The sequence below is a fragment of the Arctopsyche grandis genome, chromosome 4 (genome assembly GCF_051622035.1).
Source record: "Arctopsyche grandis isolate Sample6627 chromosome 4, ASM5162203v2, whole genome shotgun sequence".
NCBI lineage: Eukaryota > Metazoa > Arthropoda > Insecta > Trichoptera > Hydropsychidae > Arctopsyche > Arctopsyche grandis.
Genome location: NC_135358.1, coordinates 19945950 through 19960452, shown reverse-complemented (window position 1 = coordinate 19960452; position 14503 = coordinate 19945950). Strand labels below are relative to the sequence as shown.

The window sequence follows — 14503 nt, the reverse complement described above, 5'->3', positions numbered from 1 at the left end:
TTTTCCCCACACAACATGAACATGCATATATATGTAGGATTTCAATATATGTAAATATGTATGTAGTTGATGTGATTTACTATTAATTAATAAAATCATTTTTGTTTGCTTTACCAATGTATGCCAGTTATCAATAGAATTTTTGTTATTAATCCAAAAGAATAGTCGAAATATGATTTTTATAAGTGGAATTTTATTTAATTCTCATATAAAGACAATTTAATATATTATACCTATTAATTCAATTCAGATTTGTGTAAATACGAGTAAATACTATTACGAGTTTTCAGCTCGCAATTTTACCGATTTAAAATTCAGCACACTTTCAATTAACCCTTTTAAACGAAAACAAAAAAGAATGTGACCAGAACACTATCCTAATAAACATTTTTCAATAGAAAATACTCAATATAAAATTGTATTAACAGTGGGAAAAATTCCAAGTGAAAATACGTACTTTTGACTTTTGATTTGAACTGTACGACTACTTAGAGATATTTGAAAGCTGAAAAGATAAATGAAAGATAAAATACCCGACTATAGATTTCAATATTCGTTTTGAACAGGAAATTGACAGATTTTGAGACATCGTCCTAACAACACGAAGATATAGAAAAATGGCGCGATTTAAAAAGCACATACATATGGTTCGGTGATTACTGGTCACAAATTACTCGTCACAAATTACTCGTCACAAAGTCACTAAAATCTCTATAACGGAACATCTGGCAGCCGAAAAGTCCATCATACTAACGATAACTATCATAGTAACGAGAACTTGAGTGCCAAATATTGTGTATTCGCGATTTTCGTGGCAAAAAATGTCTTTGTGACCAACCCAATGTGACGAATAGTCCAATTACCCATACATATATCTCCGAATCTCGAACCAATCAACATTTTTTATTACCAGATTCGTATTTACTGGGCATAGGTCTATAAGAAAATTCATATCTCGTCTCTGAACCATTTTTCGTGTCGAACAGTGTTATTGCAGAATAAATTGAAGTCTAGGTACATTGCGAGCAAAAATGGTGTTAAGACCACAGCGCACAAATGCAGTAAGCGCCAACTGTCACTACCATCTTGACAGGTATTCTGTCAACGAATATCATTATTGGTTACATCGTTAAATTTAGTAATGGAACAAACGTCATACAGAATTTTAGAACTGTACAGTGGTATTGGAGGAATGCACTATGCATTTAAAGGTAATGTTTCTTTCTCTACAAAATATCTTATGATATTTGAAAAGCTTATATGTATCTACTCTACCTTTACTTTTCGTTTATCTGACCTGACATGAAATATTCAGTGTCACACGATTTTAAGTGTACACATAATAAAAATGTAAATTTTTAAACCTACTATATTTTGCAAGGAGGCATCATTCAGCCAAAATCATTTTTTAATGTGTAATATTTAGAAGTTTGGCATATGTACATATATGTTAACATTTTTATTCTATTGATTTAAATGAATCCTCTGATTTCAGATACATCACTCAAAGGAGAAGTTGTGGCAGCAGTAGATATAAATACTGTAGCTAACAATGTTTACCGACACAATTTTCCTAAAGCTAATTTGTTGAACCGTAATATACAATCGCTGACGACAAAATATTTAAATAGCTTGAAACCTGACATTCTTTTGATGTCACCACCTTGCCAGCCATTTACTAGAAATGGTTTGCAAAAAGATTTAGAGGATGTTCGTACTGATTCATTTGAACATTTGCTTGGAGTTCTGAAAGATATTTCTACTTTAAAATTCATACTATTAGAAAATGTCAAAGGTTTTGAAGTATCAAATATGAGGCGTTTGTTTGTTGATATTTTGGAAAATTGTGAATTCTATTGCAAAGAATTTTTATTGAGCCCTCACCAATTTGGAGTACCCAATTCTAGACTTCGGTACTATTGTTTAGCAAGAAGAAAACCTTTCAACACTTTCAACAATGAAAATGGTTTAGTAAGTCGACATTTTTCTTGCTTTTTTATGTGTGATGATCATTTTCTTTAAAATATATAAATATAATATTGATATTTTCAGATGTACAGCTTGCCTCAGGATACAAATTCAAAATGTTTTCAAATTAGCGATATAATTGATAACGATGTGGATACAGAATTGTACAAATTGCCACTGAAATATTACAAAAGAGCTTTCGTATTAGACATTTGTTACAATGAATCGGAAAGATCGTGTTGTTTCACAAAAGCGTATACACATTTTTTAGAAGGAACTGGCTCTGTATATACAGAAAGCAATAATGATATTGTCAAATCTTCATTTAATATTTGTGAAAAGCTCAATTCTGAGAGCAAAGAATACAAAGATGAGTTGGAAAAATTAAATTTAAGATTTTTCACACCTAAGGAGGTTTCACGATTGATGTCTTTTCCTGAATCGTTTGGTTTTCCAGAGACAATTACAAATAAGCAAAAATATAGATTGTTGGGAAATAGTATAAATGTTCGAGTTGTGAGCATACTAATTTCATTTTTAATAAACAGTGTTTGATTTAATTTTTTTTTAATGATTATTATTTATTTATATTTGAAAAATATGCAATTAACAGTGTGTATAAATTAGATGGCCAAATTAAACTGAAAATGACGTAATCAAATAAAAACTGTATAGTAAAACATAAACGAATCCTAAACTCGTTTACATTGGAACGACTGAGATTTTAAACGTCTTATATAACAACTAATAGGGCCCAAGAATTTACAGCGTCCGCCGCAGGCAAAAGCCAAAATTTACACTCCAATTAAAATTTCTTAACATGCTACACAATAAGAGTTGCTATACGTCCCAGTTTTCCGGGATTGTTCTGGTTTCACGCCTCTGATTTCGGCGTCCCGAAAGGATTCTGCCAGGACAGCCAAATGTTCCAGTTTTAGATAACTGCTTATTGATCTCTAATTGTTCATAAAACCGAACCTCGCAGTTTACGAAACTGCAAAAAAATGCATGAATCTTTACAAACGATATTTTTTTCTCAGTTTTAGCAATTTAATTTCAATTATTATAACAGCTTCAAATTAAACATAAAATAAGGCATTTTCTTTTACTTTTTTATAAACAACTGAATCAAGGTTTTTCTCAATGTTTAGCAATATTAAAATAATAAACTGGAAAAAATGAAAATTAAATTTGTGTAATTGGACGCAGTTTACAAGCTTTTTTTTTATCATTCCTGTAATATCTATACCTACATACATATGTTGTTTTGATTTCATAAGACTAAAAGGCCACAGCGCCCTAAAATTTTGTAAAATGTAATAATTATAATAAAAAAAGATTCCTACAAGCAAGTTATCAAATACGACTTCGGATGTTGTGGGAGAGGAGGGGGGGGGGGGGTATAATTGAAATTAAATGTCCCGGTTTGGATGTCAATTAATCTAGCAGCTCTATACCCAATATGGTTCGGTGATTATTTCGCAAAAAGCGGCGAGATCGCACGTCACTAAAATCTTGATCACGGAACATCTGGCACCCAAAACTCCATCAATTGAAAGACACCCACGCGAAATATTGTACTAACGAGAACATGAGTTATATTCCGTATTCGCGATTTTTGTGGCAGCGATTACAATTTTTGTAATTGAATAAAATGCAATACAAAAAAATAAACAAATTAAAACAGTGGAAATTCATTTACAAACTTTTCTTTAATTATACGTTAGCCATTGATCACTTGTATTAAAATAATACATTAACGTCAATTTATGCTAAATGAATCTATTCGTACCAGTTAGTAGTCAACAAGAGCGCCATCAAGGGCCTAACAGAAACGAGCAATGGCACAGGGTTTTTATTTTAATATCTAAGTGGCCAATGAACTTAGCATAGCCAATCATTACAGCGTTTCTTTTATTATTTCAGCAGAACGTAGCATAATAACGAAATTTAAAAAATCTTAAATTCATTATACAGATAAAATATTTGATGTCATTATCTACAGTCACTCACCATCTACTAATGGATGAAGACCTCTCCAACATGCTTGCATTCGTCTCTGTTTTGGTGCAAAACTTTTACTGAATTCATTAATTTCAATTTACACATTTTCCTAATTTCATCTACCTATCTTCTTTACGGCCTTCCTTTCACCCTTTTACATTCTAGCACTTCTTTTTTTCAATCTTTCGTCTATTCTTTTAGCCACGTGACTCACCCATTGCAATTTAAATCTCTTCACTCTCTCCACTATACTCATTATCCTTGTCATATTTCTCACACACGTATTCGGTTTTCTATCTCTCCTCATCATGCCGAGCATACAGTGTTCCACACTTCTTTGAGTGTATTGGACTTTGTGGGGCATCTTGGCGTTCAATGTTCAAGTTTTACATCCAAACGTCATCACTGGCAAAATAAATTGATCGATTTTTTATTTAAAAACCGATTTCTTTCGCCCGAATGCACTCCATCCCAATTTCATACATCTCTTTATTCCTTCTTCTTAACTACCAGATACTATTTTATCATCTAATGAAAAACTATCCGCTCAATATTAAAAATTTGATAACCAATAATAAATTCGTTTACATGTCAATTATGTTAATTTATGTAGTTTACTGTATTATTTTAGTATCCATTCGGATTAACTCTTTTTTTTATCATCTATCTCAATAAATCTAAATTGTATTGTATTTTTTTTTACATTGCTACCATTTGGATATTATTTATTTATGAATATTAACAACACTACAGTCCCAATAAAAAATTCAAAAATATCTGGTAGATTTTATTTATTACAAAAAGTTTTACTGTATTAAAACATTTTATGTATTAAAAAATGTAAATTTACAATATTTATTTCGGTTGTTAATATTTTGCATTGAATGGATAGTATTTATGTTTGTCACCAATTCTGAAACAAAATATATATACATAGGTATAATCAAATATATAAACTAAATGTTGTAGAAGTCAGAAATATTCGTATAATTGAAAGCAAAATGTTTTACCCAGCCATTGTAAGGTATCTGAATCCGGAATTCAAACTTTTCAACTTATCTAGATCTTCTTTGATCAAATTAAAATCGAAAATTTCCATGTTTTGTTGCAAACGTTCTTTGTTGATAGACTTTGGAATCACAATGAATCCACGATCTAATTGGTATCTGTAATTACAACGATTATTTTTTATTCTGCGTTTTCAAATCAAAAACATAAAATGAGTCTGAACTTTACCTCAATAAAATTTGAGCAGGTGATTTATTATATTTTTGTGCAATCGAAAGCACCACAGGATCTTGTAATAAAACCTTATCAGTTGGACTTTGACCTGGACGATCAGGTGAACCCAAAGGACTGTATGCAGTCAGAGTTATACCTCGATCTGCCATCCATTTACCCAATTCAATTTGAGCCAAATAAGGATGACATTCCACCTGAAAAACATAAAACAAACAAAATATTAATATATGTAAATGCATATATTTTTTATGACTATATGTATGAATAAATTTATGTCTCCATTTACTTGATTAGTGACTGGTTTGATACTACAGCTTTTCAAAATCCTTTCAATTTGTTCTACATTGAAATTAGACACTCCAATACTCTTTACTAATCCTGATGACACGAGTTTTTCCATTGCTTTCCATGTATCTACATAGTCAAAGTCCGCAAAAATCACCTCGCCATTGGAATCTCTTGGAAGTAATTCACCATTTTCCTGTAAAAATATAAATTAAATTGCATTTTATTTATATAATATTGTATTTATAAAAATAATCATTTTCTCAATATTTACCACGTAGCAAAATGGCCAATGTATCAAATATAGATCAACATATTCAAGGCCCAAATCTGACAACGTTTTCCTGCAAGCTTTCTCTACTTCTTTCGGATCGTGGAATGTATTCCATAATTTGGATGTAATGAACAAGTCCTCCCTGTTTATAAAGAACACATAATTTTAAAGAAGTCGATTCAAAATATAAAATAAAAACCATATTATTTACCTTTTCACAGTGCCATCTTTAATTTTATCACGAATGGCAGTACCCACTTCTTTTTCATTCTGGTAGCAATAAGCACCGTCTATGTGTCTATAACCCATGTCAATGGCAGTTTTAACAGCATATTCCACTTCGCCGGGTGTTGACTGAAAATAAATAAATATTTATTTGACTTGAATCTAATATATAATTTCGAAAGAGACTTTCTAAGTATTCTTAGTTGGATAATGGTTGGAAACTTCGAAAACAAGTCAAAATTTCCATGACGACGTGGGGACGGGGGACGGGGCTGAAGGTCTGGGGGGCGAAGGCGCAGGGGGCGAATGCCCCCGGGGAGTGCCGGAGAGGAACTTCGTAAACAAAACAGATTCTATGACGATTCGATATATTTTTTTTTCGATTCAAATAAATTTAATAAAAAAACAAATGACTATTTACTATTACATTCGCCATGATTAAGCTGTTTATATTACAAATACTGAGCGAAGCCGGGTAAAACAATTAATATAATATATAGCATATTTGAACTTGTGATTGAGTACATATGTATGTACAATATATGAAATACGCAATGTCTACATATATACATCTCTAATATATGATTTGGAAAGAAACTTTGTATGTAACCTTCGTTCGTTGGGTCGTAAATCCGTGACGTCATCGAACAAATAATTCGATTTTTTTCGATTCAAAGGATTCGAAGTCTCCGGGGACACAGGCGCCGAGAGCGAAGCCGCCTTCGCGCTGGGGGCGAAGACGCCGGGGGCGGAGCTTTAGGGGGCGCAGGCGCCGGATTCTGGTATACATTAAAAGCAAAAAATAAAAATGACAATACAATAAAAATAAAAAATATATAAAAAAAAATAACAAAAAAAAATAAATAAAAAAATATAAGAAAAAGTATATAAATATATATATATATATATATATATATATATATATATATATATATATATATATATATATATATATATATATATATATATATATATATATATATATACATATATATATATATATATATATATATATATATATATATATATATATATATATATATATATATATGTATATATATATATATATATATATATATATATATATATATATATATATATATATATATATATATATATATATATATTGTTGCGTACGGGGTGGGTGGAGGATCCAAGAAAAGGCCAACGGTCGTTTCACAGCATTTATTGATGATTAAGGAGTTACACGTATTGCTAGTGTTCAATCCAGAATGACATGATATCGCCTACGTACCGCCTTATAAGGGGTAGATCTCTCAGGACGTCTAATCTGTTTACCTACAGTATAGTCACGTATTCGGATATGTATTCCCACGGTATGAGAAGTGCAATCATTGTTTAGCTTTCATGCACTTAGCTCGTCGCTAATCCCTAAAACCACTTACACCGGTCTCACGGTCTCTCAGGACGTCTACCCGTCTTAATCCGCTCGCAGTTACTCGGCGGCTCTGTTTAGTATACGTTACATTGCCCCCCACTTAGGTCAAATCGTCCCGATTGACCAACAAATCATAACTGATAAATCTGCAGTAGTTACATTTATCTTCGATATCAGTCACAGTTACATTTACCATTACAGTCGTTATCTTTACAGTTACAATGGAAACAATGACATTTAAAATCTATTCCCGTTACATTAACGTTACCTTTACAATTTAAATTCTGTTACAGTTAGATTAACGTCACCTTTACAATTTAAACAATTACATTAAACCTTCGTTAAACTTCAATTTACGACACCTTTACAATGTAAACAAAAACATTTAAAATTTCGTTACACTACGATTTACGTCACCTTTACAATGGAAACAATTACATGAAAACTTTCGTTAAACTTCAATTTACGACACCTTTACAATGTAAACAATTACATTAAACTTTCGTTACACTTCAATTTACGTCAACTTTACAATGGAAACAATTACATTACACTTCATTTTACGTCACCTTTACAATGGAAACAATTACATTAACTTTCGTTAAACTTCAATTTACGTCACCTTTACAATGGAAACAATTACATAAAACTTTCATTACACTTCACTTTACGTCACCTTTACAATGGAAACAATTACAGTTATATTTCTAATCCCCTAAAATTAGTCATCCGATGTTTTACATTTGGAAATCATTCTTTGTCAGCTCTTCGGTCCAAAATTTTCTCACGTGTTTGGTCCATGTTGCTCGTATCACCAAAGTCCAAATTTGCTATGGCAGCCCCGTATTCCTGTCATGTGGTCCAGCATCCTGCTGCAGACCAACGTTCAACCCAGAACGTGCTCCAAAGCCATGTCCCACAAGAATGGCTCCCATCCTCACAAAAGTGACTTGGTCCATGTCTCTCGTGTCACCATCGTCCAAATTTGCTACGGTGGCCCAGTGTTCCTCTGTCATGTGGCCCAGCATCTTGCTGCAGACCAACGTTCAACCCAGAACGTGCTCCAAAGCCATGTCCCACAAGAATCGCCACCATCCTCACAAAAGTGACGGTTGACCCTGGAAAATGTGCACCCCTCAGTCTGCCACTCTGCTGGTGGTGCTTCTTTTCCGTTCCCTTGACCCTGGAAAATGTGCACACCTCAGTCTGCCACTCTGCTGGTTGTGTTTCTTTTCCGTTCCATTGACCTTGGTAAATATGCACCCAACAGTCTGCCACTCTGTTGAATGTGCTTCTTTTCCGTTCCATTGACCCAACTGAAATCCATTTCTTTCTGATGTATTTTCCCGTTACATCTGCGAGATGATCTAAACACTGCTGCAACTGTCCATGTATTTTTTCAGGTACTCGTGTTTCCACTAGTTTCCAACTAGATTTTTTTCGATGTTGACGTATATCAATTGTTCCACTCTCTCTCGTTGAAGTCGCGATCTGGCGTTTCTTCGGTTTCAAATGCCCTCACGTGGTTGATCCAAGTCGCTCGTTTCCCCAACGTCCAAATTTGTTGCGGTGGCCCCGTCTTCCTCTCATGTGGCCCAGCATCTTGCTGCAGACCAACGTTCCACCCAGAACGTGCTTCCGTTGCCATTCCCTCTGAAGCGATGCCTCTTTCCTCCCAAAAGTGACTTGATTGACTCCGCCGACTGACCAACCCACATTTATCCAATCTGATAAATATGCCTCTCTGCCGTTGCATGGTTCCGATTGAATTCCATTTCAATCCGTTTACTTTCCGACTCTTCCAATTAGACTCGACTAGTTTCCAATTAGATTTTTTTCCAGTTTGTTGACATCTGCCGTCAACAAACAGTTGAAGGGAATAGTGGCTTGTAATCGACATCTCTCAGTTGTAGTCGATCTCCACTCCTCTTCTGACGACGATGCTTTCCCGTGGATCGACGTCACCTACAGCCGCTAACTCTTGCTACTTGCGGCGAATTGGCGAACTGCCCTCTTCCCGGTCGCCCTTTGGATGACTCTGCAATTGCCGGATGCTGCTCTCCGATGTTGCCCTTGACAACGCCTCAAGTTGTCCTCTCCCGGCAGCACTTGTACGAAACCTCCCGTTTCGTAACCTCCCTCCGTCATCCCGATGAATTCTTGCTCCTCCGCATTCCTGCTCTCCGCTCCTCTTCTGACGACGATGCTTTCCCGTGGATCGTCGTCCCCAACAGCCGCTAATTTTTGGTACTTGCGGCGTAAGTGGACCGGTGAACTGCACTCGTCCCGGTCGCCCTTTGGATGACTCTGCAATTGCCGGATGCTGCTCCTCGATGTTGCCCTTGACAGCGCCCCAAGTTGTCCTCTCCCGGCAGCACTTGTACGAAACCTCCCGTTTCGTAACCTCCTTCCGTCATCCCGATGAATTCTCGGCGGCCACCGCCGATAATGTCAAAGTCGAGTTGCAGTGATAACTGCAATTCGACAACCGAATATGTGATGACCGATTCTGTGTGTTGCAGTGAAAACTGCATTTTTTTATTTCGTGTCTCCATGGCTCGAACTCTCTCCTACAGCTCCCGAGGATGGCTTCGCTGTAGCTTCTCTTCCTTCGCTGGTGACTTTGTTCCACGGCCCATCTTGGATCCCACTTCTGACACCAGTGTTGCGTAGGGGTGGGTGGAGGATCCAAGTAAAGGCCAACGGTCGTTTCACAGCATTTATTGATGATTAAGGAGTTACACGTATTGCTAGTGTTCAATCCAGAATGACATGATATCGCCTACGTACCGCCTTATAAGGGGTAGATCTCTCAGGACGTCTAATCTGTTTACCTACAGTATAGTCACGTATTCGGATATGTATTCCCACGGTATGAGAAGTGCAATCATTGTTTAGCTTTCATGCACTTAGCTCGTCGCTAATCCCTAAAACCACTTACACCGGTCTCACGGTCTCTCAGGACGTCTACCCGTCTTAATCCGCTCGCAGTTACTCGGCGGCTCTGTTTAGTATACGTTACAATATATATATATATATATTAAGTCTCTTTCGAAATTATATGTATATACCAGAGTCCGGCCGCTGCGCCCCCGGCGGCACCCCCTGCGGGGACTTCGAATCGAAAAAAATCGAATCGGCGCCTATGAATCGAAAAAAATATGTCGAACGTGTTGTATACGAACGAACGAATCAACCAACGAACCAACGAACCAATGAACGCAGATTACATACAAAGTCTCTTTCCAAATATTAGATAAACAGGATTTAGATAATACATAAATAGATAGGAAAAATATATATGTAAGCTACACATTATATGAAAATTTTTAATCGTTTGCAATTGAAATGAAAACGATCGGATAAAAATCCAAACTTTGTCACACGACCAAATGAATGAATTTACAATACGCGTTCAAGGTTAATTTAAACAGATGTGTTCAACATGTATTCAGTGGTGTTACCCCAATTGTGGAACAACGGGTTTCCAATTTTTTTTATCAAAAAAATTATTTTGAAAATATGTATATACAATATGTATTGTACATTTTTTTTCGACCAAGTCACGATTACATGAAAGTTCATTTAAATTTTCAAGATTTGTATAATTTTTGACAAAGAATAAATGAATTTTTAGATTAAGAGGGCTGTACACCCGAAACCTTAATTTTGTTACCGTTCCTTTCTTCGATATATATATTGAGTGTATGTATATATTGAGTGAATGCGACAATATATATCAATATATATATTGAGTGAATGCGACAGTTGCGCTTCGACCAGATAAAACGTATTTTAAATTGACAAAATCGAGGTTGAATGTCACCATAATTAAGTGTACTCCCAGTATTGAATGTCCGAGTAAAAATGTCACCATAATTATTCTATCATGTCATAACAGGACAAAATAAGCACAATTTTTGGCGTACGACCACTTACATGTGGATTTAAGTATTGAAAAAAAAACTAGCAAAATTCACCACCCATTAAAGGGGTGCGTCCAAACGCGATGAAGATTTCGAAAAATACGCTGCTACTCCAGTAAGATTGCTAAAAAAATTCGTTCTTGCTGGTTTCGCGACGCGGATTAAAAAAAACCCCAAAACCTTTCAAAAACTTAACCCCCTAATTCGTAACGAAAAACATTAACCTGTTGACAATGCATCGATACATCGGTTGTTTCATCTGCCATAACAGCTAGATAAGTTTTTTTTTTATTTCAGCACTTATTTGTTCCCTACACACGTTCAAAATACAATCTAAAAGTTAATTTTGAATAGTTTTTGATGTCCCTTTAAAAATCGAAGAAGTTTGAAAATGTTTTTTTAAAGAATCGTCGAAATTTTGTGAATATTCTAGAAGCCCCCGAAAAACTCCTGGATTTTTTGAATTATCTGTTTCATCGTGTCCCCTCATTGGCATTTCAAATTTACCGCAAAATTTAACGCAATCAATAATTTTAAATAAAACATCCTTATTTTTTTTTTGACGTTTTGTTATGCTTATCTATTTCCCGCCGACAAGCTTCCCAAAATCGTGAGATAACACAAATTTTTTAAGTGTTCGACACTTCCCTCGTGTTTTTAAATTTATCGTTTAAATGTTTTAAGTCAATAACTCCTGTTTTCGTCCAAGATGCTTCGCCTGGCGACTCGCCTCCAAACAAAAGACACGGATAACAAAATAAGGCGTTTTTTTCTGTACATCTCGTTAACCAATTGTATTTTTTATAAATGTCTGGATTAAATTTTCGCGAGTAACTAAAAGATCTACTAGTTGCAGGCTGTGAAATAATTAAATTGGGCGTGAGGCAGCCTAATGCTTTTATAGCGACTTTTTCGGTAAGTTCTAGTCGCGAAAAGTGCAAATTTTGTAAATATTTTACTGAATTCTTTTGTTCTTCCATTTTTAAAAGAAAAAAAATCTTAATATATTTAAATAAAAAATTACGAGAAAAAGTTAAACAGATTTGAAAAAAGTTTGCTGTTATCAAAATGAAAACGACTCACCGAAGATTTGATGAGGGCTCGTACACAACCAATTAAGAGTAACGAAAACGAATAAAGCTGTGATCGTGCGATTCAACTAATCAAATGTAAGATCAAGCGCGCGAAATCTTAAACAAACTGACAGATGAATGTCGAAGGCGAAGACTGCCGACTGTAGACGGCAGACAGGCGAAGGCTGCCGACTGTCCAGCCCAAAATGGCAGAGTGAGTGAAAGAGAAAGAGCTATCTGCAGTTGCAAATAGCTCTTTCTCTTTCTCGTTCCGAAACTCCGGGCTGCGCAGCGTTCAGCTCGGCGCTGTAACACTTTACAGCCAGTACAGCAACATTTTAATTCATCTGTCACCATACAAGTTAGTGGGGTCTTCAAAACGGTCAACATTACTTACAATATCACCCTTTTGGATATGGGTGATATTGTAAGTAATATTTACTCTGTCGAAGGCCCCAATAGTTAAGTCCATCCAACTAATAAAAAAAATATCATTAATAAATAAAATATTAAATTTATTATTAAATATATATCTTAGAATTTTATAGGAGGGGCTGCAGCCCGGCAACCCATTAGGACGAGCCGCCACTGCAATTCTTTCATTTTTATAATTAAACTCGTTTTGTGCCCGTTGATTTCAACGGGTGGTTTCGAAAAGGAATTGACACGAATAAAAACAAATGTTATATATAAGTATAATGTAAGGTAATTTATAGGCTCACGCGCACGTAATATTAATCGTAATAAAAAGTGGCGCAATCCAACCCGTTCGAAATTATGAATGGATATGTGTGTGTGTGTGTGTGTATGTATGTGCACCTCTAGAATCCAGAATCGAAATCGCAACGGCTGGTTTCGGAAAGAAATTGATGCACGAATTAGAAATTACGAATTACGAAGTGAGCGCCTCCGAGGTTCTGGGGGCTTCGCCCTCAGCGCCCCCGGAGCCCCCAGCGCCTCCTACACCCCGGGGGCTTCGACCCTACCGCCCCCAGTGCCTCCGGCGCTCCTGGCGCAAATGCGAGTGACGCTTGACATCCCCACTACCATACTCGACTGTGATTGGTTCCCCATACTGGTCCATCAGCTGCCACATATTTATATACATACATAATTACCGACACATTGTTTTTATTATATACGATATTTTTAGGTCTGGCTCATTGCATCGAAAGTCGAAAGATCGAAAAGAAAATATCGGAAAGCAAAGATCGAAAATAAGGTATGCATGGTAAACGGTAATAAGTATATGTAATATATATCAATGGCGTGCGGTGAAATTCTCTCTCTTTTTGTCGAACAGCCTTATTTAATGTGCACGGGCAGGATACAAGAGGAACAGCTTGTTCCCCTTGTATCCTACTCGCTACTACTACTATTACTACTACTACTACAACTACTACTACTACAACTACTACTACTACAACTACTACTACTACAACTACTACTACTACAACTACTACTACTACAACCAGTGGCGGACTGGCCATACAAGCGAACATGCCCGATGGCATGTGGGCCCCACTATCTGTTGGAAAATATGGGCCCTCAGTAAAATTAAATAACTTTTTATATTTCACGTATGTAATAATTTATAGGACTTTGGGACCTAAAGTTTGGGTATTTCAACAAAATAAATTTCTTACGATATACACAAACAACTAATACCTGCTTTAACAGCCCAAGGATCGGTTAACTTTTTTTATTAGGCTAGAAATGTAAATTGCGAGGGCCCTTTTGTCGGTCCCATTTCCAACCTCAATATTATGTATGTATATACCAATACCTATGTAACAACTACCTACTGAAATAAAAATGGGAATAAACGAATTTCCGTGAATAATATAAACTGAATTGCTTAAAACAATTTCGATAGGAAGATTCATTATCAACCAGCGATTTAAATTTATTTCATACTTTCAAAATAACATTTGATTATGCTTCGACGATATAGTATGATTTAAATACACAATTTTAAACAGTTTCCGAATATAAAATCTATTCCTAATCTAGATACATCCATGTATATAGAAATATAGGATAGGGAGCCCCTCCCCAAAATCCCGATTTTCGATTAACATTAATTGAAAATATTATGCATTGTTTT

At 35.4% G+C, this 14503-nt stretch overlaps 2 protein-coding genes across 2 annotated transcripts; one reads left to right on the top strand and one right to left on the bottom strand.

The window, feature by feature from the left end:
- Nucleotides 1-1016: 1016 nt before the first annotated feature.
- Nucleotides 1017-3219, top strand: Mt2 (tRNA (cytosine(38)-C(5))-methyltransferase). Its single transcript, XM_077429453.1, has 3 exons — nt 1017-1211; nt 1496-1971; nt 2053-3219. Exons 1-3 carry the CDS (start codon nt 1142-1144, stop codon nt 2521-2523), a joined length of 1017 nt encoding a protein of 338 aa, XP_077285579.1. The 5' UTR covers nt 1017-1141; the 3' UTR covers nt 2524-3219.
- A 1514-nt stretch (nt 3220-4733) lies between these two features.
- Nucleotides 4734-10625, bottom strand: LOC143910853 (aldo-keto reductase family 1 member B1-like). The gene is made up of 8 exons (XM_077429454.1): nt 10469-10625; nt 6609-6777; nt 5985-6127; nt 5774-5915; nt 5501-5695; nt 5209-5408; nt 4983-5138; nt 4734-4885 (listed from the first exon to the last, which is right to left on the bottom strand). Exons 3-8 carry the CDS (start codon nt 6080-6082, stop codon nt 4840-4842), a joined length of 837 nt encoding a protein of 278 aa, XP_077285580.1. The 5' UTR covers nt 6083-6127; nt 6609-6777; nt 10469-10625; the 3' UTR covers nt 4734-4839.
- Nucleotides 10626-14503: the final 3878 nt, after the last annotated feature.

Bases quoted from the DNA above. Each gene is read 5' to 3' on its own strand.
- Mt2 (XM_077429453.1), top strand. From the start codon at position 1,142: ATGGAACAAACGTCATACAGAATTTTAGAACTGTACAGTGGTATTGGA. The intron at 1,212-1,495 runs GTAATGTTTCTT...CTCTGATTTCAG, and splicing joins AATGCACTATGCATTTAAAG to ATACATCACTCAAAGGAGAA. The intron at 1,972-2,052 runs GTAAGTCGACAT...TGATATTTTCAG, and splicing joins TCAACAATGAAAATGGTTTA to ATGTACAGCTTGCCTCAGGA.
- LOC143910853 (XM_077429454.1), bottom strand. From the start codon at position 6,082: ATGGGTTATAGACACATAGACGGTGCTTATTGCTACCAGAATGAAAAA. The intron at 5,916-5,984 runs GTAAATAATATG...CTTTATAAACAG, and splicing joins AAAGATGGCACTGTGAAAAG to GGAGGACTTGTTCATTACAT. The intron at 5,696-5,773 runs GTAAATATTGAG...ATATTTTTACAG, and splicing joins ATTGGCCATTTTGCTACGTG to GAAAATGGTGAATTACTTCC.